Source organism: Trachypithecus francoisi, unplaced genomic scaffold, assembly GCF_009764315.1.
Source record: "Trachypithecus francoisi isolate TF-2019V2 unplaced genomic scaffold, Tfra_2.0 Lachesis_group0, whole genome shotgun sequence".
Lineage (NCBI taxonomy): Eukaryota > Metazoa > Chordata > Mammalia > Primates > Cercopithecidae > Trachypithecus > Trachypithecus francoisi.
The window spans coordinates 69,013,358-69,039,021 of record NW_022681453.1 but is presented as its reverse complement, the minus strand read 5'-3'; the positions used below and the strand labels follow the sequence as shown (position 1 = coordinate 69,039,021).

The following is a 25,664-nucleotide window of genomic DNA, read 5'->3' as shown; positions in this document are numbered from 1 at the left end:
AAACAAAAACAAAACAAAACAAACCACTGATCAATATCCTTTATGAATATAGATGCAAAAATTCTTAACAAAGTACTGTTTAGCAACATATAAAAATGATTATACACTATGACCAAGTGAGATTAATCTCAGAAATGTAAGGCAGATTTAACATTCAAAAATCAACTTATATAAAACACCATTTTAATAAAAACAAAAACCACATAATCATGTCAACAGAGAAAAAGCACTTGCTAAAATCCAATACCCTTTCATAAAAATGCTTCAACAAGCTAGAAATAGAAGAGAACTTCCTCAACTGATAACATTACATGTGTGAAAAACCCAAGACTAACATCATACTTAAAGATGAAAGACTGAATACTCTGCCCCTAAAATCAGGAGCAAGAACAAGAATGTCTGCTTTTACCTCTTCTAGTAAGCACTGTACTAAAGGCTCTAGCCAGAACAGTGGCAAGGAAAAAAAAAGGCTTCAGGTTAAAAAAAAAAAAAAAAAATATATATATATATATATAAACCTGGGAGGCAGAGGTCGAAGTGAGCCGAGATCGTACCACTGCACTCCAGTCTAGGTGACAAAGCGAGACTGGAGTGCAGTGGTACGATCTCGGCTCACTTCGACCTCTGCCTCCCAGGTTCAAGTGATTCTCCCGCCTCAACCTCCCAAGTAGGTGGGATTACAGGTGCACACCACCATACCTGGCTAATTTTTGTGTTTTTAGTAGAGATAGGGTTTTGCCATGTTGACCAGGCTTGTCTCAAACTCGTGACCTCGGGTGATACATCTGCCTTGGCCTCCCAAAGGGCTGGGATTACAGGTGTTAGCCACCACACCCAGCCTTAGGTATTATATGTGGATAAAAAAATCAATTCATCAATGAGATATAACAATTATATACACATATGCACCAAACAACACAGCCCCCAATACATGAAACAAACACTAACAGAACAGAAGGGAGAAATGGGCAGCTGTACAATAGTTGGAGATTTCAATATACCACTCTCAGTAATGAACAGAACATCAAGACAAATCAATAAGGAAACAGTAAACTTTAACAACACTATAAACCAACAGGACTCAACATACATATATAGAATATGGCCACTCCAAATAGCCGAGAACACATTATTTTGCACTTGAGCACAGGTCTAGGCAGGACAGACCATATATTAGGCCACAAAACAAATGTTAATAAATTTTCAATGATTGAAATCATGTGAAGTATCTTTTCTGACCACAATGAAATGAAACTAAAAATCAGTAACACAAGGGAAACTAGAAAATTCACAAATGTGTGGAAATCAAACAATTCACTGTAGACAACCAATGGTTCAAAGAAGATATCAGACAACACACTTGCTATAGTTTGGATTGTTTGTCCCCCTAAACCTCATGGTGAAAACTGATTCTCAGTGTTGGAGATGGAACCTAACGGGAGGTATCTGGGCCAGAGAGGTGGATCCCTCATGAATGGAATTGTGCCTTCCTCTCGATAATGAATGTGTTCTCATTCTCTGAGTTCCCTCCCACTACAACTGGTTAGTAAAAAGAGCCTGGCACCTCTCTGCTATCTGGCCATGTAACCACTGCATATGTTGGCTCCCCTTCACCTTCCGCCGTGAGTGGAGGCAGCCCGAGGTTTTCACTTTCTAGCAAGTGGAACTGTGAGCTAAATAAATCTCCTTTCTTTACAAATTACTTGGCCTCAGGCATTCCTTTATAGCAGCACTAAACTAAGATAATACTCTTAAACAAGAATAATTTTTAAATAGTTAAGACATAATACCAAGACTTATGGGCTGCAGCAAAGACAGTGCTCAGAAGGAAATTTACAGCTGTAAATGCTTACATTAAGAAAGAAGATGTCAAATCATTAATCTAACTCTACAACCGGAGAACTACAAAAAGAAGAAACTGAACCCAAAGCTAGCAGAAGGAAGAAAATAATAAATATATGAACGGAGATGAATAAAACAGAGAACAGAAAAACAATAGAATCAACAAAACTAAAAGTATTTTTATTTTTAAATCAACGAAACTGACAAACCCTTAAAAGAGTTTAGACGTAGGGACAGACTGACAAATAAAAAGAAGAAAAATAACTAAAATCAGAAATGAAAGTGGGGCCATTACTACTAACCTCATAGAAACAAAGGATGAAAACAGCATACTATAAATAATCATATGTTAACATATTAGACAATCTGGATGAAATGGGCAAATTCCTGCAAACACACAGATTATCAAACTGACTCAAAATGAAACAATCTTAACAAACTTATACACAAGTAGAGCTTTAATTAATAATAAAGAAAAAAACTTCCCAACAAAGTAAAGTCCAGGACCTGATGATTTCAGTGGTAACTTCTGCCAGTTTATTAAAGAAGAAATTAATAATAATCCTAAAACTCTTCTTAATAGAAAAGGAAGGAGCACTTCTTACCTTATTCTATAAGACCAGAACTACCCTACACCAAAGAGAGATAAACAAATCACAAGAAAGAAAAATTACAAACCAATATCCCTTATAAATATAAACGCAAAAATCCTCATGAAAATACCAGAATACGAAACCCAATAGCATATTAAAAGGATTATACCCCATGACCATGATTGGGGTATAATCCTTTATCTCAGGAAAACAACAGTGGTTCAACATAAGAAAATCAATGTAATATATCTTGCTAATAAAATGATGGAAAAAACCCCACATGATCATCTCAATTATCACCAAAAGGGCATTTGATAGACTCCAATTCCATTTCATAAAAAAAAAGAAAATGTTTTAAAAATAACAGTGATAGCTGCATTATATCATATATGTAATTAATGCTCTTGAATTTATACAATTATATATTGATATTCAGCAATGAATATCCCAAAAGGAAAATTAAGAAAACAATTCCTTTACAATAACACAATCTATAGAAATAGTTATTGTAATACCTATAATAAATTTTAATATACTTCAAAAAACAAATGTTAGTATCTGGGCTGAGCCTATTTTAGCTCTCTGTTTTCTGGAACTATCTAGAAGGCTTTTAATAAATCTACATACCCAACTTCACACTGTCTCAGGCACCTGGCTAAGCATTAAAGAAACAAAATAAAATTTCACCATGCTGTTGAGAATTGCACAACCTAGTAAAAAGATCTAGTTAAAAAAATAAAAGAAGTATGTGCAAGATATTCCAAGGAGAGAGAAGCTTTTGAGGCTAAAGGGGGTGGGTAGAGAAAATAGTGAGATATCAGATGGAGCTACTTTTGAGCAGATAATACAATGAAAAAGAACTCAACTAACAAAAATAGAGCAGGGGTGAAGGGTAGGAAAGAGGCATTTCAGAAGGTATTTGCATTAACAGGGATAATACAACATACTCTGACAACTGCACATACTTTGGGCAAGGCTAGAACATAGATAGCCTGAGAGAAAGGAGAGATGAGCCGAGTAAGGTCACTATATAGATGTTCAAAGACCTTGTATGTCATGCTAAGAAATAGGGAATTTACCTTTTAGGTAAGTGAGGAAGTGATACAATCAGAAAGATTGCCTGCTGCCATGTTATATGAGGGATGGTCACAACTCCCATCTCCAACATCTCCAATGCTAATTGATCACATAAAGCTTTTGGTAAACCCAGACAATAAATTCTTAAGACAATGACCCATATTGTCTCTTCTAATTGTTTAGAATAATCTATGATTTATCCCTGTTTTAAAATACTGTTTAGTCTAGGGGTGGGGAGGAAGTAAAGGTATGTACTAGAAGAGAAATCACTAAGAGTTTAGATAAGAAATAATGTGGGCCTGAACTAAAGCAGCAGTATCAGTGAAATAGAAAGAACAGATTCAAATAAGTCAACAAAAAGGTCTAGGATAACATCCAGATTTCTTATTTTAATAATTGATATATAGCAGGGATAAGGGGAGTCTTAAATTCTAACACGCTAAATGCGACGGCTCAGGCTTCCAGGTAGAGACTTCTGGTTAGTACTAAAACTTGAGGCTCTAGAGTTCATCAGGGAGACCTCAACTGAAGATAAACATTAGAGAGTCACTGAAGTCACGAGGATTGAGAATATGGCCCAGCGTAAGTATGAAAGTAAAGAAAAATGGAGAATAAAACCCTAGGGAACAGCAAGAACTAATGGTTAGAGGTAATGAAAGAAAAACTCATACACGATACTATACACATTTTACTTACATGGCCACTATTTTCATAGTAACGTAAGTATGTGTGTGTATACACAGGGTGTATATAACACAAGTATATATATATATAATATATATAAAACACAAATGTGTGTGTATATATATATATACACACACACACATACATACACTATCCTCATTTCAGCAATAAGGAGAAAGGTTAAGCAATTTGCTTGAGGACACATAGCCAGTACACAGCAGAGTCACTATTCACACCCAGATTGACTCTTTATACTATACTGCTTCAAAATTAACAAGGAACTGTTCTTGGCCTTTCTTTCTTTCATCCCTTAATATAACCATATGCACACATACCTGCTCTCAAAAAAGTTAAAACTGAATTAGAAATGAGTACATATACACACATACAAGTTTTAGAAACCTCTGATAAAAGTTCTTTACTAAAAGTAAAACATATACTAAAACTAAGAGTGGTGGTATTAGGGAAGGTTAATGGAATCCAGAGCTAGACTGCCTGGGCTCAAATCTCATCAAAACATTTCTAATAAATATTTATAAATATTTACATAGCTTAATGTATCTCCTTGGCTCTTGGGTGAATGGCTTCATAATTCTACTTTATCTTTTGGGGGTCAGAGATTTCTTTGAAAATCAAATACTTCCTGCAAACTAGAAATTTAAAATACTGGTTTAAATCACTCTACGGGCAGGTCACTTAACTTCTCTCCATCTCCTCTTCATAGTACTGTTGTGAGGATTAAATGAGTAAATATAAGTAATGTGTTCAGATTAATGCCCGGCATATAGCATCATATACTTTTAAGCTATTATTATAATTACCATTATTACTAGTACCGCAACTATCATTATTATTATTATTTTTTTTTTTTTTGAGATGGAGTTTTGCTCTTGTTGCCCAAGCTGGACTGCAATGGCACAATCTCGGCTCACTGAAACCTCCGCCTCCCGGGTTCAAGCAATTCTCCTGCGTCAGCCTCCCGAGTAGCTGGGATTACAGGTGCTTGCCACCACACCTGGCTACTTTTTAAATTTTTTTTTTATTTTTAGTAGAAATGGGGTTTCACCATGTTAGCCAGGCTGGTCTCAAATTCCTGACCCCAGGTGATTCACCTGCATTGGCCTCCCAAAAGTGCTGGGATTACAGGCATGAGCCACCGCGCCCGGCCTATTACTACTATTAATATTATAATCTCCCCTTGTTTGATAATTTACTAAGATATTTTTAAATGTTCTATTTCTAGCACACTGCTTCTGGAAGAATGTACATTCTGTGCTAAACACTATAGCATACTGTACAGACTCTGGAGTCAGACTACTTGGAGCGGACTCCCAACACTGCCATTTAGTAGTTGTATGGTAACTTTCTTAACTGCTGTTGTGTCAGTTTCTTCTATAAAATAGTGCTTCTATAAAACAGTTGTTCTGTAAAATAGTACCCATTTAATGGGTTGCTATGAGGTTTAAGTGAGTTATAAAATATGTAAATGGCTCAGGACAATGTCTGACATATAGAAAGTGCAATATATATTTGCTATTAATAAACACAATAATAGGTAAAATAGTAAATTAATGTTTATTAAGTGTTAATTATATGCCAGGTACTATAATAAGCACTTGATAACATTATTACATTTGTTCCTTACAAAACCCCTACTGTGCAGATGACGGGGAAGAGGCTTATAAAAGTAAGTATCTTGCCCAGAGTCATACTACTATCAAGTGGCAAAAATGGAACGCAAACCCAAATATTTCTAGCTACAAAGCCAGTCCTCTTTACTTTTCAGAATGAATCCTTGGCATATATGCCACCTCTATCCTTTCCTCTCCAGAGCTAGTGGTAGACGGGCACAATTAAGCACAGCATTCTGCTCCCTAATACCAGATGCAGTGGTATAATCCTCCCTTTCTGGCACAGGTCCCCATTACTATCAATAGAACAAAGGTGGCATGAGAAATAAAATCAACTGTCATCTTTGTTATTTGAACAGTCTCTCACAAAGTAGAAGGCAGAGGTTTTTCTCTTTATTATTAAAGTAATCTATGAATCACAAGGAAAAAACCTTTTACATGAAAAGTTACTTAGAGAAGTTTTTCTTACAGAAAACTATTAATTGATTGAAATAAAACTTAAGTATCTTGTAAAGACATAATATAGTTTTTATTTTTATTTTTTATTTTTTGAGACGGAGTTTCACTCTTGTTGCCCAAGCTGGAGTACAATGGGGCAATCTCGGCTCACTGCAACCTCCGCCTCCCGGGTTCAAGCAATTCTCCTGCCTCAGCCTCTCAAGAAGCTGGGATTACAGGCACCCGCCACCACACCCAGCTAATTTTTTGTATTTTTAGTAGAGATGGGGTTTCACTGTTGGCCAAGCTGGTCTCAAACTCCCTACCGCAGGCGATTCACCCACCATGGTCTCCCAAAATGCTGGGATTAACGGTGTGAGCCACCGCACCTAGCTCATAACATAGCTTTGATCATATGACCTTCAGAGTCCTAAAGTTCTATGGGGTAAGCTATAACTCAGAAAAGGCAAAATCAGCTGATTCCACACCTTAGCTTCAACTAGGGCAACTCTGCTTTTTATATGTTCTATCAGAGGTCTTCATAAGATTTCACTAGGGATGTAGAAAGTTTCTACTGCCAAATATCAAAAAAAGAGAAAGACTATTCTATAAGATACTTGAAATTCACAAAATTATAAGCCCTGAGTTTCAAAACACTCACATATCCCATTTTTCTCTAATGGGAAGGTAAGAGAGGAGGTACTACTTACTCTAAACTAAATCAGAGTTAGTTACTACTGGGTAACATAGAGTATATGAAGTGACTACATGATGCTCTAGTTACTACAGCAAACATTAATAATTCCAACCAGAAAACTAAGGCTAATTAGTTCACATCTCTAATCTCTGTCCTGACTTAATTCCTCTTTCTTCTAGTTACATTGGCTACCCCTTTCCCCTGTTACAGGCTAAAAGCTGATTATCCACAATTCCCAAAGAAAGTCTTTAAAATACAAAAGGCAGAATACAATAAAAAGAAGGTTATCAAAATAGACACACATTCAAGTCAAACCGTGGTCAGTGAAATGTAAAACATGCCTGTTATTACAGAAATCCTACTTTAATTCTCCCAGAGCTGCAAAAGTACTTACAGACAGAAATTATTACAAGGCCACAGGGTAGCTTAGCTACAATTCTAAAACTGAAAATAACAATGTGGGAATAGATAAAATATTATATAGTACAACAATGGAATATTAGATAACCAAAATATCTATACATATTATGAGGCAAGAAAAAAATCTGTACGAGATCATAAATTATTATGCATACACCTATATAAACATGTGCATATGGAAAAAGATACACAGAAAGGTCAAGACAATGGTAGTGAATAATTCAGTTGTTTTCCTCAACATTTTCCAAAAAGGGAGTAATAGAGGCCCAAAGAGAAGAGACACTAAGAGAGACAATGAAGGATATTTAAGACAGATGAGAACCCATATAAAGATTTAGAAACAATCAGAAAGAGAGTGGAATGGGTAAAATCTCATTGAAAAACGGGTATAGAAATCCAGAGAAAGAGGTTGATGGAGACCCATAAAGAGGACCCATAAAGAGACCCATAAAGAGGAAATAAGAGAGGAAGAGAGACAGAGAGACAGAGAGAAAAAGGCTGTGGGGGAGAAGAGAGAGACAAGAAAGAAAGAGACAGAGAAAAGAGAGAGCTATATGGAGGGAAAAGAAATCCAAAAAGAGGGGATGACATAGACCAAGAGAGGGGGACAAAAACCTAGAGACAGAAAGATAGAGACCTGGAGCCTACAGTGAAAGGTCGAGGAATCCGGAAAGGGAAAGAGAGACTAAAGACAAAGGAGAAAAAAGGGCTAGAGAAAGAGACTGATAGAAAACAGCAAGGGAAAGAAAGTCAGAGATGATTATAGAGAATGAGAGAATTTTTAAAAATTCCCAAATACATTTGAAGTCATCTATTCTAGAACCTAACCAAGCCTTTCATCTCTCTAATCCTGAAACAAGGAGTTATTTTTTCTCATCTTCACAATGTCCTCAACTAATCTCCCTAATTGCCTCCTCAAACATCCTGTAGGCTCATGTTCTTATCACCGATCTCCCTCCCAAAACATTCCCTCAAAAATTTCAAAAGGAAGTTTCTAATAACCTCAATCTCTTCTTGGAGGGTTCTTTTTACTGTCTTGCCCTAGAGAAAACCGGGATCTCACCTAAACCTCAAAAGACACCTCAAAAAGAAAACTGAAACCTCAAGTAATGACCTCAATCTCTTCCTGGAGGGTTCTTTTTACCGTTTTGCCCTAGAGAAAACCTGAATCTCACCTAAAGGCACTGGTTTCCTTGCAGTTCTTTCAAATGAACACTGCTGTCACCCCTTGACAAATTCTAGAAACAGAAGGCAATAAATATTGCCAAACTGCTGGCTTTTCACTGTCCTGGCCTCAAACAGCACTCCATATCTCCTCCCTCCCCAAGCTCCACATGGCTACACACCCTCTCTATCCTACTTTGTCAATGTCACTTCTCCACCTAGAGCCACCACCACCGTCTATGAAGTCACACATGTATCTGTCTACTGGGCATCTCTACTTGCATGTGTCATAAGCATCTCAAATGATTAATTTATTATTTCTTCCTCCAAAACTCTTCTCATACATAATACACACAAGCAATACATGATGCTTCTGCTAGAAAAATGCCTACCAAATATAGGACTGCCATATTCCAAGATAAATCATCTTCCAGGATTTGCAAGAATTTCACAGACATTTAGGTTCCTTTCTAAACAGCAGTGAATACTCTCAGCAACCTATTCCAAGAAAGTCAGAACTGAACTGAAAATAACTAACCTGAGCACTCAACCCTAGAAAAGAATCCATCTTCTCCTATGGGAAGAAATAGTTTACTACTTGGTCTCCTGAAGGATATCTTAGTCCTGCCAGAATAATTCAGAAGTGGAGATTATGAGTGGGGCAAAAAGAAATTATCTTTTTGGTGGCTGGGAGACTATGGGAAGTCTTGAACCTATGTATTTCTGCACATCTTAGAAAAATTTCCTCTTTTTTTGACAAAGAAGGACCATTATTTTCAGCAATATACCACAACTTTTCTTTTCTTCTTCCTTTTTGTTTTTAATGAAGCTATCCCAAAATTAGGAGGTGTCTTTTTTTTTTTTTTTTTAACTTTGGAAAATTTACAAAGCTCAAGAGAAAGTTCTGACATAAAGAAAATACTAGAAGATCTATTTTTGTTTTTATAATAGCGGTTAATCTCTGTTAATGACTTCTAATTGCTCTTTATCTGTAAGAACCTTTAAGATAAGTAAGAAATTGAGAACAGCAGCAAAGAGGAAATTATCCTCTGGGGCATACAGATAAGAGACAGTCAGTTGTCACCTCCAGTGAAGGATTAAGTCAGGGTAAGAGCTGACTATGACAGGAGTTTTCCACCAAACCAAAACCAGACAAGTAAGCCATCAGGTGCCTTGCATTCAAACGGTTTGATAATCTTTCTTTTCTGCTCTTCAACTTCTTAAGAGTTAAAGGAGTTAATATTTATAAAGCATTAAAACAGTGCCTAGCATATAAGGAATGTTATATACATTAAAGTAAGTAATCAAAGAGAAAATGTTTAAGAACTCTGGGAAGAGGCCTTTTTTCAAATGAATCTATTGTAATCCAGCAGTTCATGGAACACATAATTCTTACCCAGGAGTATCATGATTCATCTAGTAACAACAACAACAAAATGAAGATGCAAAATTCCATTACAAAGAACGTACTTGTGAACATAACAGAGGCTCTATAATTTTACTTAGGGAGACACAGAAAAACGCAAACACATGCCCAAACAGATCAGAAAAGATAATAATAGGCCATTTGGTAGGTTAAAAAAAAAAAAAAAGTAGTATGAACCAAGTAATGGAGTTTAGAAATAAAAAAGCTCTAATACTTATGAGGGTTTACAATCCCTAGTAAACCAGAGGTATCATTTAAACTAAAAAAAAGAGCAACTGAAAAGCAAGTGTCAATAAAGGGCCAATTTGCTAACTATAGTTGTTAAAACGTATTAGTTACAATACATGTGTATATATGCAACAATTATACATCTGTAGGCATTTATATCAAAATTCGGGCTTAATACATTGACATCTTCCTATATAATAGGCACTGTAATGAAAAAAAAAGATTTTCTAAGGAAATAATCTAAATAAACTTTAATAGAAAATGTTGTCAGGCAATATTTGCTGTAAAAAAAAAAGCTTAATAGAAAATGGCTAAAAATTATACTAGAAAACAGGTAAAGTAACAAGAACACTGAGCTAGAAATCAAGTATTATGGATCTAAGAACATTAGATATTATATGCATGAAATCTGAAGTCCAAAATACCAAGTGAAGTTCCAAAGTCATATTTATTTAGCCAAAAGAATCAAGTGATTTGTTACCTGCCCTGCCTATGCACTCCAAACCACTGAAAAGAAAGAAAGGATAGCGGCAGGCAGAAAAATAAAGACACCAAGGAAAAGCAGAAATATATTTTCTTTGCTCCAACTTCATTGATTATTGCATCTTCTGAAGAGAAAGACGGGTTGGGGGAGTTATTAGCAACACAAAGTCTTCCTTACCCTTTGCTTTCACAGAATTCATTGTGATCAGACATAGGGATCACTTAAAGTAAGCTCTGCAATATTACATCTTTTCCAAGTTTTTCACTGGCCAAGGATGGCTCAACTTGCTTCCAAATGTTTAACCTTCATTCTGTTCCTACCAAAGTCCTCTTGCTACCTTTTTACCTCTTATCAACTTCACTTAACAAAATGACTTAATTTTCCTCCCTGCAATAAATAGGTAAACTATCAGAGGACTATGTAAGCACATAAGGAACGTAGATTCTTTAAAAAAATTAAAAAAGTATATAGATTTTCTTGAGAAGTGAAGACAGATGCTTTAACAAAGAAAATTCTTACAAGTGCATTCCCTTTATCTCATAATGCTTTCCTGATATAACTAATGATATTCAATGACCATATCTTGGACTGAGTATTGCTGGGGCTAATGTTTTGGAATTTTTCCATTCTATTAGCAAAACTGTCTTATGGGGGGGGTGGGGAGATTAATTTCTAGAAAAATAACAAATTTATCACAATGTTCAGTACACACTTTGTGTCAAACCTACCTTCTCACCACTGGAGTAGAAGAAATAACGCAATCGGACTATGTTACAGTGATCTAGCTTTCTCATGATCTGGAGCTCTCGGTTCTGAAAAGGAAACACATAAAAATATATTTTTAAAGGATAACAGCTATTCATCATAGTGAACAAGATGCTTCTGAAATAACATTAAGCAATAAAATTAGATACGCTACTAAAAGTGTGATCTGTAGACTGGTACTGATCTGCAAAATATTTGTTACTAGTCCATGAAATACCTGTTACTGCTCTCCAATAAGACAAATACAGAAATTGAGAGTGTTTAGAGTTTTTATAACAATGAGAGAATAAATTGGTATCTATGAATATGATAATAAGAATTAGGACCCATATCTTATTTTTTAAAAATTTCATCTTTCTAGCAACGCATTTGTGTATTTCACAAAAATAACAGTCTTCGATGAATTCAAAATTGTAAAAACTGTTACTTTACCACAAATAGCTTGATCTTGTTTTCTAAGATGCAGTGAGAAAAAAAAACAACAAAAAAAAACCGAGCATCAACTCCATGAAAAGAGCTCAGTTGCTAAGTTTTAGAAAAAGTGAATGCAAAGCGAAACTCCATCTCAAAAAGAAAAGAAAAGAAATCATACAGTCCTGATAGATTTGTGACCACACAAAACTATTTTCCCTTCGGGAAGTTTCAAAGTTATGTTCATTCTTCAAAAGAAGAAATTACTAAATAATACGATGATTTCTTCATACCACAGACTTTGCAGCAGTAAATCTGACTAGACTGTACATTAACAAAGAGGTTATTATAGTCCAACAATATACTTGACTGTCAGAAATCCAGTTAATGAAGGACAAATTACATAACACACAGAAACAATACCAAAATTCCAGCTTTCTAGCCAAAAAAATAAAGCTTTAAAGTAATGATTTAGAAGAGCTAGAAAACATAAAGTATATACCTAAGAATCTGGAAAGGAAATGGTGTTACGGTTAGAAAAGAGGCCAAGAAGGATGGGGATGAGGATGCGTTGGGACCAAAGAACCAGGTAAAGACAGTTATCCTAGAATAGGAAGAGTAAGATGGCTTCTAGTTCTGAGAAGATGAGAGCAGAAGTGAAATGTTCCTTTAAACTGATCTTACAAAGTTGGGCTTATGTGTACAATGGCATTTAAAATCCTTTTATAAGATATCAATCTTTCATTCCATTACTTGTTAGTAAAATTATGGAAACAGAAAGTCAGAAAGTAAACAGGAAGTAAGTCAGAAAGTATAGTACAACTACTTTAACAAATAACTGACAACAGGCTCTTAAGTGTTAACTGGTACAGAGAGAGGAACACAGAAAACTACAGACTTCAAAATTGTGTCCATTTCCATTACAAATTGAAGCTAATTCTGGAAGTATTTCTATACTTTGTTTGTTTGTCTGAGACAGTGTTTCACTCTTGTTGCCCAGGCTGGAGTACAATGGCATAACCTCGGCTCACTGCAACCTTCGCCTCCTGGGTTTTCTTCTGCCTCAGCCTCCTGAGTAGCTGGCATTACAGAGGCCTGCCACCATGCCCAGCTAATTATTTTAATATTTTAATAGAGACGAAGTTTCACCATGTTGACCAGACTGGTCTTGAATTCCTGACCTCAGGCAATCCACCTGCCTCAGCCTCCCAAAGTGCTGAGATTACAGGCGTGAGCCATAGTGCCCGGCCTCTATACTTTGTTAATTCACATTTAGGTAGCTGGGTTTGAGGGAGAACTGCTAGTAAATCAATACTCATTCCTCTCATAACATACAGCTATTAAGACTGATTTTTTAACATAGCCAACTATGTTAAAGTAAGTTATTTACTTTTCCAGACTCATTAACCAAGGTAACAGAGTATTAAATTCCCAGATAGCAGAAGTTGTATAAGATTGTGCATAATATTTTTAATCAAAAAGAATGCATAAGTAAAGCAAGAACAAGGACCTAAGTATTCAGCTACATTTACTCTTCCTATTGTGTTGCTTTAAAAATGTCTTGTTTTAGATAAGGAGGTTAGAGAAAATCTCATGAAGCAGTTAAGATATGAACACAAGCCCGAATGATATGAAGGTAAGAACCATGTGAAGATCTGAGGAAACAGCACTGTGGTTATAGGGAACTGCAAATGTAAAAACCTAGTGGTGGGCTTGGCATATTCAAGAATCAGCCAGAAAGATAATGTGGCTGCATCATTCTGAGTAAGGAGAGAGAAAGATGGGAGTTAAGTTCAAAGAGGTAGGAGTTATGTTCAGAGAGGTAAGCAGGCACAAGATCATACAAACCTTCATCAAACACGGTAAGAAACTGAATTTCACTCTTTCCCATTAGGGAAGCTAATGGAGGTTTTGACCAGGAAAGGGATACAATCAGATTTACCTTTCAGACTAGCATTCTATCATTTGAACCCAGGAGGTACAGGTTACGGCGAGCTGAGATCGCGCCACAGCACTGGGCGACAGAGCGAGACTCTGTCTCAAAAAAAAAAAAAAAAAAGCATTCTAAAAATTTAAGACAATAAGTTGAAGGAAAAAGTAGATAAAGAGTTCTGTTTTTTATCTATGAAGTTTGAAATCCTTATTAGATGTTCACGTGAGGTCAGGGTAGAAGCTAAGGCTGGAAAAATGCATTTGGGAGTCATCTAGATAAAGGAGATTTAAAGCAAGGGTACCTAATAATATCACCTAAGGAAGTTCATACAGAAAAAAAATTCATGAAATGAAAAATAGAGGACAGAGTAGTTAATAAAACCCGAAGAAAAATAAGAAAGAATCTTATCTTAGAAGCCACGTTAAAATTTTTTTAGAAAAACTGAGTGACCATTTATATCAAAAGCTACTGAAAGATGCATTAAGTGAAGCAAGTATAAGGAACTAAATATTCATCTATGTTTACTCTTCTGTTCCTATTGTGTTACTTTAGAAATATCTCTATTTTACATAAGGAAGCCAGAGAAAACCTTACGAAGGAAGTTAAGATATGAAAATCAACCTGAAAGATATAAAGGTAAGAACCATGTGAAGATCTAGGGAAGATGGCTACAGGGAAATGCAAACGTAAAAACTCAGTGGTGGGCTTGGCATATTCAAGAAATAGCCAGAAGGATAATGGCTAGATAAAAACAGGAAAATGACAATTGCTATGACAAATGCAAGATGTTGGTGACTCTTACAAGAATGGTTTCAGTAGAACAATGGTGAAAAAACTGACTAGATTGAATTAAAGTGGGTGTAGGGGACACAGGGTCCGAAGGGGTTAGGAAATTTGAGGAGAGATTTCCAGGTATAGCAGAATGATGAGGGTAGCAAATCCACTCCTCCAAAATACTTATAAAACTGAAGTACACTGAAGAAAACAATCACTTCAGGGCTCTGGAAACTAAGCAAAGGCAACAACAAATTGAGAAGAATTTTTTCTTAAAAAGCTGCTAGATATGACAGTACAGTAGAGGAAAGTGGCCTTCTTTGCCAAGGGAAGCTACCGTCCCCCTACAACCACCCAACTCAATCAGTGAGGCAGTTTTCCCAGGGCAGTGTTGCCAGTGAAAACCAGAGGGCTATGGTCATTTAGGATACAGAGCAAAAACCCATGCCTAGTGGTACTGGCAATAAAAATAGCAAATTTGGAAGGAAACAAAGGGGAAAGGCCCATAGCTCTGCTAAAATGAGAATGTAGTCCCAGCTGGAGAAAATGACAGACTAGAAAGATATCCAGAAATTTAATAAGGGGATACTGGAAATGAGAGAGGCACAGAGAGCCTAAATAAGCTCCCCACATGTACCTGTCTGACAGTCAGTGCACATATGAGGGGGAGGCTCAAGAGATCTCCAGAGAAAGTAAAAGCCAAGGCTAATGTGAAAACTGTCAGAACTTTGAATACACTTCCCAACTCACACATAGGATCACCAAAAAATGCTGAAAGTGGCTGGGTGCATTGGCTCACACCTGCAATCCCAGCACTTTGGGAGGCTGAGGTGGCAGACCAGCCTGACCAACATGGTGAAACCCAGTCTCTACTAAAAATACAAAATTAGCCGGGTTTGGTGGCACATGCCTGTAATCCCAGATACTCAGGAGGCTGAGACAGGAGAACTGTTTGAACCTGGGAGGTGGAGGTTTCAGTGAGCCGAGATCGCACCATTGCCCTCCAGCCTGGGCAACAAGAGAGAAACTCCATCTCAAAAAAAAAGCTGAAAGTTTTAAAAAAATTCAAGATGTTTAAGCACAATCTCTAAGCAATAACTGGCTGACCATGAAGCTATACAAAGAGCTGATCCTAGAAAATCAGGTTTAAAAATGGAAATTAGAATTAAAATTTTAACACAGAATTCTAGGGCTTCTATCTGTTGGGGAGAACAGTTCTACAGATTATGTACAGGTTAGTTATTTAAAAACAAAACAAAAACACAAAACAATCATTTGTCAGGAGGTTTTAAAAAAAAAAAATCAGGCCAGGCGCAATGGCTCACGTCTCTAATCCTAGCACTTTGGGAGGCTGAGGCAGGCTGGTCGCTTGAGCCTAGGAGTTCAAGACTAGCCTGGGCAACAAGGAAACCTCATCTCTATAAAAAATACAAAAATTAGCTGGGCGTGGTGACGTGTACCACTAGTCCCAGCTACTCAGGAAGCCAAGTGAGAGGATGGTTTTAGCCTGAGAGGTGGAGGTTACAGTAAGCTGAGATCATGCCACTGCACTTCAGCCTGGGAAACAGGCCAGACCCTGTCTCAAAAAAATAATTCAGAACCTAGTGTTGCTACAATATATAATATGCCCAATTGAAAAAAAATTGTGAGACATGCAAACTACAGAAGAAGTTGACCTATAATCAGGTTAAAAAAAAGCAGTCAACAGAAATTAACTCCTGGTGGGCACAGCTGTTGGATTTAGCAGATGAAGAATACAAAGCAGCTATTATAATTTATAATTAAGTTCAAAAAATTAAAAGAAACCATATTTCAAAAATTAAAGAAAAACTATGACAATTGCATAAATAGAGAATCTCAATAAAGAAACGTTAACTTTTAAAACACGAGAGTTAACTAGAGTTGAAACACATTATAACAAAAATGAGATTCACTATGTCCTCAAGAGAATATTTGAGATGGCATTAAAAAAAAATCAGTGAACTTAAAAATAAAGAAATAGAAATTGTCCAAAAGAAAGAAAAAAGAGGGAAAAAATACTGCAGAAAAATAAACAGAGCCTTAGAGACCTCTGGGATAACATCACACATATCAACATATGTGTAAAGGCAGAACTGGAAAAAGAGAAAGGAGAAAAAAATGTTAGAAGAAATAATGGCTGAAAATTTCCCAAATTTGATGAAAATCACTAATCTATCAAGCCATGGAAGATCAATGAACCCCAAATATGATAAACACAGGGATCAACATCTAAGCATATCACATTTAAACAGTTTGAAGCCGCCAAAAAAAAAAAAAAACATGAGAGGAACAACAGAGAAATTACTCATCACATACATGTGAAAAACAATACAATTAATAGCTGACTAAACATCAGGAAAAAACAGAAGCCAGAAGGCAGTAACAAAAAATTTTAAAAAACTGTCAACTAAGAATTCTATTTACTGCAAAAGTATTCTTCAAACAAGAAAGGAAGAATAAAGACATCCTCAAACTTAAAAAAAAAAAAGATGGAGAATATCTTAAAGTTGAAATACTTGAACAAGTACCTTGAGCTAAAAGGAAACGACACCCTATGTTAACTGAAATTCACAACAACAAGTGAGGACCACCAGATGTTTTAAATATAAATGAGAAAATATAAAAGACTGTAAATATATTTTTATTTCCTCTTAATTTCATTAAAAGACAGAATATAACAACAGTTGGGTTTATAATGTAAATAAATGTAATACATAAAGCAATAACAGCAAAAAGGAGGGGGAGAAAACAAAGTTATAATGGAGCAAAAGTGCTATATTTTACAGAAATTAGATCGGTATTAACCTAAAGTTGGTGATGATAAATTGGAATGCAAATTGTAATTCTTAGAGCAACCACTAAGAAAATAATATTTTTAATGTTAAAAATCAACAGCATACCTAAGACGATACACTAAAAAATATTTGTTCAACACAAAAGAAGATAGTAACGAAGAACGGAGAACAAATATAATGAGAGATATAGAAAACAAAGAGCAAAATGGCACAAGTAATTCCAACTACATCACATACTACATAAAATGTGAATGAGCTAAGCATACAATCAAAAGCCTGGATAAAAAGAAAGGTGCAACTATAATCTATCCCTAGGAATTAATACTTTAGATTCCAAGACACAAACAACTTAAAAGTATGAAGAATGATATACGATACAAACAGTAACCAAGACAGATGGAGTGGCAAATGTTAGCAGAGAGACAGAGAGACACAGAGACACGCATTGCCTACAAGATAAAGTCTAAATCACTTTATAATCTGGTCTCTACTTTTCAGTTTAGTCTTCCACTCATGACCAATGTGAACTCTATATTATAGCTAGATCCTTACTTCTCACTCTTCCTGAATATATTGTTTCATTCCCAATTCTGGAGCTGTTGTACTCCCAATTCTATTACATTTACCATCACATTACCATCAGTGGAATGTGTTGACTCTTTCTCCAACCTACACACATTCTAAGCCTATCCTTTAAGTACCTATTTAACTTTTACCTTTTTAATGAGGCCATCACTAACCTTTCCCTGCAGTATTTACAAATATTTTGTTATTTACTATATATTCTCTTGGTTTTATTTTTACTACAGTTCACTGATGTTACATAAAAGGATACTTTTCAAAAGAAGCTTATAGAAATCAGATATTACATTACAGTCACTATACAGACACAGACACAGACACAGACTCACAAATCCTGCCCAACCAACATACTATAAGGGTTTTAAGACATCTTTCTGCATTACTCACAGAGTTCTCAGAGCAGGTTACTTTGTCTTTAACAAAGTAATTTCCCAGTTTCTGTAATTTCTTCTACTTTCCAACTTGGTATTACTTTCCAAACTATGGGCACCAGCCAATCAGCATTGAGAAGGAAGTGTGGAAGGAGAACAGAACAGAACAGAACAGAACAGAATAAAATAGAATAGAGGAATAACAATAGAATAGAATGGAACAGAATATCACTTTACATATAGTAAGGTTTTTTTTTCACGAAACTTGTAACTATTTTTCTGTGCACGGGGCTGCAATGTTAAAATGCATGTCTTACTTTAAGGTCATAGTTAGAAATTTTAAATTGTAGTAACTAACCTGCCTGTAAAGGCATCTTTTTTCAAACAGAAAAGACAAAAGAAAACATGTAAACAAGATTCTTACTAATCATTCCCAACTTATTTATAAAACAAAATGACTACCCAAGACGGAGTAAGCATAATATCAGTATTTAAAAAGCCTAAATGGCACATCTAAAGGAAAACTTATCCTTTTGTTTTAACCAATACTCATTAACATATATCCACCTCTAGATTAGACACAGAGGCTTTTACTCATTTTTACAATATCTGACATCTCATGCTTTAAAAAAAAGAGAAAGAAAAACTTCTGGAAGCTAAAGCACAGAGTGAAAAAGTTCCAGAAGGGTATATTTTTGTACCATTACATAAAGTTTAATAAAGGAAAAGTAAACTTTTAGGTGAAGAAACAACCAGCAAGCTTAATGTTGCGGGTGTATGGTGGGCAGCATATGGCTATCATCTTTTGTTCTTCATCAAAGTTTGTTCTGTTGGGAGATCTTCCCCTACCACAGAAAGTTCCACTTTCACAAAATCTAGTAAAATTGGATTCACTTCCAATGCTTTGCTTAAAGAATATTTTCCCAAAGTACATCTTCTGCAAAAAAAATGAAGGTTATCCAAAGTTGCATTATCCATCCTTAGTCATCATAGTAAGACTGAAAAAACATTTAATTCATCTCTAAATCTTTGATTTTACAGTAAATTCAGTTGCCCTAAAAGAACCGACAGCCCCCCTCCAAAAAAAACCCTTAAAATAACCCCATTTGCACAAGTATATTTTTAATTGATACATGATATTTTACCTATTTATGAGGTATGTGGATATTCTGTTCCATGCATAGGACGTGTAATGATCACATTTTGAAGCCAACTATGTGTCAGAACTGGGGGCCCTAAGAATACAAACATTTACAATCTTTAAATGTTTTACAGTCTAATGGATGAGTAAACCAACAACTATAACACAATGTGATTAAGTCGAGCTCATTTAAAAAGTGCTATAGATACTTGGGGACAGGAGCTAAGAAAAATTTGCTTACTAATTTGTAAAATTCTGGAATGCAGTCACGTGGAAGGTCTTAAAGATAGCGCTAAATATTACAAGGCATAAAGAACCACTGATGTGTTTTTTTTGCTTTTGTTGTTGTTGTTGAGACAGAGTCTCACTCTATCACCCAGGCTGGAGTGCGGTGGCATGATCTCAACTCACTGCAACCTCCACCTCCTGGGTTCAAGAGATTCTCCTGCCTCAGACTCCTGAGTAGCTGGGATTACAGGGGCCTGCCACCACGGCTGGTTAATTTTGCATTCTTAGTAGAGATGGGTTTTCACCATGTTGTACAGGTTGGTCTCGAACTCCTCACCTCAGGTGATCCGCCTGCCTCGGCCTCCCAAAGTGCTGGGATTACAGGTGTGAGCCACCTCACCCAGCCCACTAATATGTTTTACACAAGAGATTTGTTTTAGGAAGATTGCTGTGAAAAAAATGTTACAAAGGTGGCAGCAGGTAAAACTAGGATCTATACTAGTAAAAACAGAGAAAAATGGAAGGAAGAAAATGGGTCTACAACAGTAGTGATCACCCACTGCTATTGGATTGGTAAATAGGAGGAGGGAGGTGACAGCTATCAGGCTTCTCACTCACATGACTAACATGGTAGAGTTCAGTGGCCGGGGAAGCTGTTTTGGAAGCAGAAGGAAATGAGTTCAATTTGGGACACGTTCATTTTGAAATGACTCAGGGACACTGAGGCAGATAAAAAAGGTGCAGAAAGCAATACAGTATGTTCCTCTTATCCTCTAGGAGGTGTGGGTGCTTCAGAAGCCATAGGAGAGTATATACTATTGCCTATATAGCTTGAATACACATTAACCAAAATTCTTGGGACCAAAAGTGTTTCAGATTTCAGACTTTTTTGGATTTAGTATCATCTTTACCCATTAAGCACTCCTAATCTGAAAATCCAAAATTCAAAATGCTCCAATGAGCACTCCCTTTAAACACTGTGTTGGTGCTCAAAAAGTTTTAAATTTCAGAGCATTTCAAATTTTGGATTTTTGGATTCAAGATGCTAAACCTATAAAATAAGAAAAAAAGTGATCAAACTCCCCAGCAGCAGAAAGTCTATAAAGGACACTAAAAAGAAATTAGTCAGAAAGTAGAACCTAGACAGTGGAGTGACATAAGCCCTAAGAAAGGTGAGCTATTCAAGAAAAGATTCTGGAGAAAATCATTTAAGCAGACAGAAGAAAAGGAATCAATACAAGATATAGAGTAAGAAAAGCTATAAGAGATGAGCCACAAAAATAATACCCTTGAACAGGAGTGAATAAACACTTTCTATAAAGGACCAGATACTAAATTCTTCAGGTTTGCAGGCCATATAGGCTGCTATAAACTATTCAACTCTGTAGTTGTAAGGGAAAAGCAGTCACTGACAATATTTATAAGAATGAATGTGGCTGTCTGTTTACAACAATATGTGTAAGAATTAACATGGCTGTTTGTGGTAAATTTTATTTACAAACACGGGTGGCTGGTTCACTGTTTGCCAATCCCTGCCCCAGAAGGCAAAAAAGGAAAGTTCCTTACATTTCAATCTCAATTTTGTACTTAGTACATATACATAGTGGACTTTCTATACTAATTTAGGGACTAACGTTCTGGAAATTTATATTTTCCTTTTATATAACTATAATTAGTGTATAAGTTAAAATTGTAAATTACATTTATAAAATAACATACTGCCTAGGTAGGCTTAACATGTTCTGTAACAAAACCCCAATTTTATAGAAACAATAAAAAGGACTCATGCATGCTACTTTTCCCAATCAGTTACACAGACTACTTACCCAGCACAGAAAGGGAAATGGAAGACAAACAACACAAAGGATGCCTGCAGGGACTAAGGGATTAACGGACTTTTATATCCTGACAGGTAATATGGACTACCAAAGCAGATATAAACCAGGTTCTTGAATACTTAGTTTTCGGAAGCCCTAGCATGTAAGTCAATGCCAGCTTAAGTGTGTATTCCTTTAACCCTGTATCTTTGACAGTCAATAACATAACAGCATATTATTATTAACAATAACAATGATGGCACCAACAACTATAGAACACAAAGAATTTACTATGAGCTGACCACTCTGTTAAGAGCTGTATCTTCATAACTTCAATCCTCTCCACAAACCTATCAAGTACGCAACACTATGATCCCCACTTAAGAGGGCGTGTAGGCATAGAGAGGTTAAGAAATTTGGTAGCAAACAGCACAGGCAAGATTTAAACCAGGTGTGTCAGATTCCATGCTCTATCACAATAAAATGCAACTCAATTCCATTTATTACTATATGCTTGAAAATACGACAATAAAGGAGGACCTCAGTATTGAAAGAGCTTATAATTCAAAATAAGACAAGTATACAAGTATGCAAATAAAGATACTGATATAGTTTGGCTCCACATCCTCACCCAAATCTCATCTCAAATTGTAATCCCCAAGTGTTGAGGCAAGGACCTCTACCCCCAAACTGTCAAGAGAGGGAAGTGACTGGATTATGGGTATGGTTTCCCACATGCTGCTCTCCTAATAGTGAGTGAATTCTCACAAGATGTGGCGGTTTTATAAATGGTAGTTTCTCCTGCACGATTACTCTGTCTCCCACCGTCTTGTGAAGAAGGTGCCTGCTTTCTTTCCCTTTCGCCATGACTGTAAATTTCCTAAGGCCTTCCCAGCCATGTGGAACTGTGAGCCAATTGAACATCTTTCCTTTATAAATTGCCCAGTCTCAGGCAGTATCCTTACAGCAATGTGAGAATGGACTAATACAGATGCCATACAACAGAAAATGTTAAGTGCCATTAGAGTTATCAAAAAACGGGTGGGTGGGTGCGGCAGCTCATGCCTGTAATCCCAGTACTTTGGGAGTCTGAGGAAGGAGGATCACTTGGGCCCAGGAGTTCAAGAGCAGCCTGACAACACAGGGAGACTGCATCTCTACAAAAAACGAAAATAAATTAACTAGGCATGGTGATGCACACCTGTGTTCCTAGCTACTCAGGAGGCTGAGGTGGGAGGATCACTTTAACCAGGGAGGTCAAGGCTACAGTAAGCTATGACTGTGACATTGCACTTCAGCCTGGGTAATGTGGTGAGACCCTGTCTCTCCCCCAACCCTGAAGAAAAAAAAAGGATGGAGAATTCTAAAAACAGAAACAATACTTCCAACTAGGAAGATTAAAAAGATTTTTCATGAAAAGAGTAAACAATTAAGTTGGAGCTTAACAGGTAGAATTCAATTCCTCTCTTAGACCATTTGCTTTTCGAATACACAAACTAAAACTCGAAAACTCTTCTTACCCAAAACAAACTAGAAAAGGGAGCATCATCCAATACATCCCCTGGAATAAAACACAACTAAAGCCTCTGGTTACTGTGGAGAATATGCCTTTGTGCTACAACTAAGGTTTACACAAAAATGACTGGTTGACTCCCTCTCCCCTTGAAATGCTTTCTCCAATTACCTTCCAGGACACTAAATTTTCTTGTTTTTTCTCCTTCCTCATTGGCCAAATTTACAGTTTTCTTTGCTAGTTCTTCATAATCTCCCTATTTTTTAAACACTGAAGTAGCCAGAACTTAATCTCTCACCTCTTTCAGTTGCCTCTATCACCTCTTCCAGTCTCAGGGCTTTAAAGGTTGAACAGACTCCCAATTGTATATCTCTAGACCAGACCACCTCTGTGAATTCCAAAATCTTCTAAGCAACTGCTTATGTGACAATTCTTCTGTGTCTAATATACATCAACTTGACATGTCATAAGTAAAATTCTTCATCTCCCTTAAACATGTTCTACCCATAGCTTTCCCCATGTCAGTTGTTGGCAGTTCCACTCCTCTAGTTGCCGAGGTCAAAAACCAGGAAGTCTTGATTCCTCTTTCTCTCTGACCTTTTTTTTTCTTTTTTAAAAAAGACGGAGTCTCACTCTGTCACCCCGGCTGGAGTGCAGTGACATGATCTCGGCTCACTGCCTGCAACCTCTGTCTCCCAGGTTCAAGTGATTCTCCTGCCTCAGCCTCCTGAGTAGCTGTGATTACAGGCATGTACCACCATGCCCAGCTAATCATTTTGTATTTTTAGTAGAGATGGGGTTTCACCATGTTGGCCAGGCTGGTCTTGAACTTCTGACCTCAAATGATCCTCCAACCTTGGCCTCCCAAAGTGCTATTATTAGCAATAATAATTATTGTTCCTAAAGTGCTAGGATTACAGGCATGAGACACTGCGCCCGGCTTGACCTCACATTAATCTGTCAAGAAATCTTGTTGGCCCAACTTTCAAAATCTACCCAGGATCCCAGCAATTGCACTCTTGGGCATATGTTTTATAGAAATAGAAATTTATGTTCACATTAAAACTGGCACATGAATGTCAGAAGCAGCTTTATTTACAATAGCCCCCAGATGTCCCTCATTGGGTGAATAAACAAACTGTAGTATATCCATACCATGGAATACTACTAAGCAATAAAAAAGAAAGAATTTTTGATCCATGCAACAACATGGTTGCATCCCCAGAAACCTACGCTAAAACAAAAAAAGCCAACACAAAAGGTTACATACTGGATATGATTCCATTTTTGTAACCTTCCTGAAAGAAAAAAAATTTGGAAACGGTACAGATTAGTGGTTACTGCCAGGGGTTATACTGGTTGTTAGGGGTGGAGGAATGGCAGGGAGAGAAGTCAATGTGGTTATAAAAGGGCAGTAAGAGGATACTTGTGATGTTGTGTATCTTGACTATCATGGTCTATACACAAACCTATACATATAATTTTAAAAACATAAGAAAGAAATATATACACATATAGCTCTCCAAAGTAGTAAAAGAGAATCTGAGGAAATTTGAATAAAATCGATGGATTCTATCAATGCCAATATCCTAATTGTGATAATGTACTATAATTTTGCAAGATGTGATCACTGAGGGAAAGTGGACAAAAAGTTTTACCCATGTGGGATTTCTCTACTTTGCTTTACAATTGCATAAATACCTGAATATCAGCCACCCTCACATACTTCAGGTATTTCCTCAAATGCTACATACTTTCTCACACTATTTAAAATTGCAACCTCAACATTTACTCTCAGCATTCCTTAAACCCCTTCTTTTACCTCAATCTTCTCCAGAGTAACAATCATCTAATATATTATATCTATGTTGCATATTTATTCATTATTGTCCATCTCTCTCCACTATAATATAAGCTTTAAAATGACATAGTTTTGTTGTCTGTTTTGTTTATTGTTGTATTACTAGATTCTAGAACAATGCCCAGCCCATATCAACTCAATAATCTATTGTTAAACACATATTTGCACTGATGATATAAAATAACACCCCTACTGACAAAAACAGATACGTCAATACATATCAGTACATTTCATTGTAAGAAGTGTCACTACTAGCCAGAAAAATAAAGGAGGAGTTAGATAAACAAATTAGTTCCCAAGTCATGAACCCCCACCCCTCAAAACACATGTAAAGGACTACTTCCCATTCCTGAGAATAGAGCTGTGAGGTACCACTCTCTCTAACCCCTCCCCAGCTAATCTCTCCAAAGATTAAAAACTGATCAAGAGCCCTATCCTCACAGGGCCAGGCTTGAAAATACCATTCTTCAGCCAAGCTCTGGCTCACCAAAGATTGTGTATATATACAACAGCACTAATCTCTTCCTCATTGTTGGTGCATTAAAAGTGATGAGAAAAACAGGCTGGGCACAGTGGCTCACACCTGTAATCTTAGCACTTTGGGAGGCCAAGGCAGGCAGATCACTTGAGGACAGGAATTCAAGACCAGCCTGGCCAACATGGTGAAACCCGTCTCTACCAAAAACACAAACATTAGCTGGAGGTGGTGGCACACACCTACAGTCCTAGTTACTTCGGAGGCTGAGGCACAACAATCGCTTGAACCCA

At 36.5% G+C, this 25,664-nt stretch overlaps 1 protein-coding gene across 4 annotated transcripts in view; it reads right to left on the bottom strand.

Annotated features, from left to right (window-relative positions):
* The window catches only part of GSK3B (glycogen synthase kinase 3 beta), a 279,756-nt gene that overhangs the window by 114,475 nt on the left and 139,617 nt on the right, over positions 1-25,664 (bottom strand). For all 4 annotated transcript variants that reach the window (XM_033211108.1, XM_033211110.1, XM_033211112.1 and 1 more), the window contains exon 3: positions 11,413-11,496. In XM_033211108.1, the coding sequence (XP_033066999.1) occupies positions 11,413-11,496 (84 nt within the window). The remainder of the gene's footprint in view (positions 1-11,412; positions 11,497-25,664) is intronic.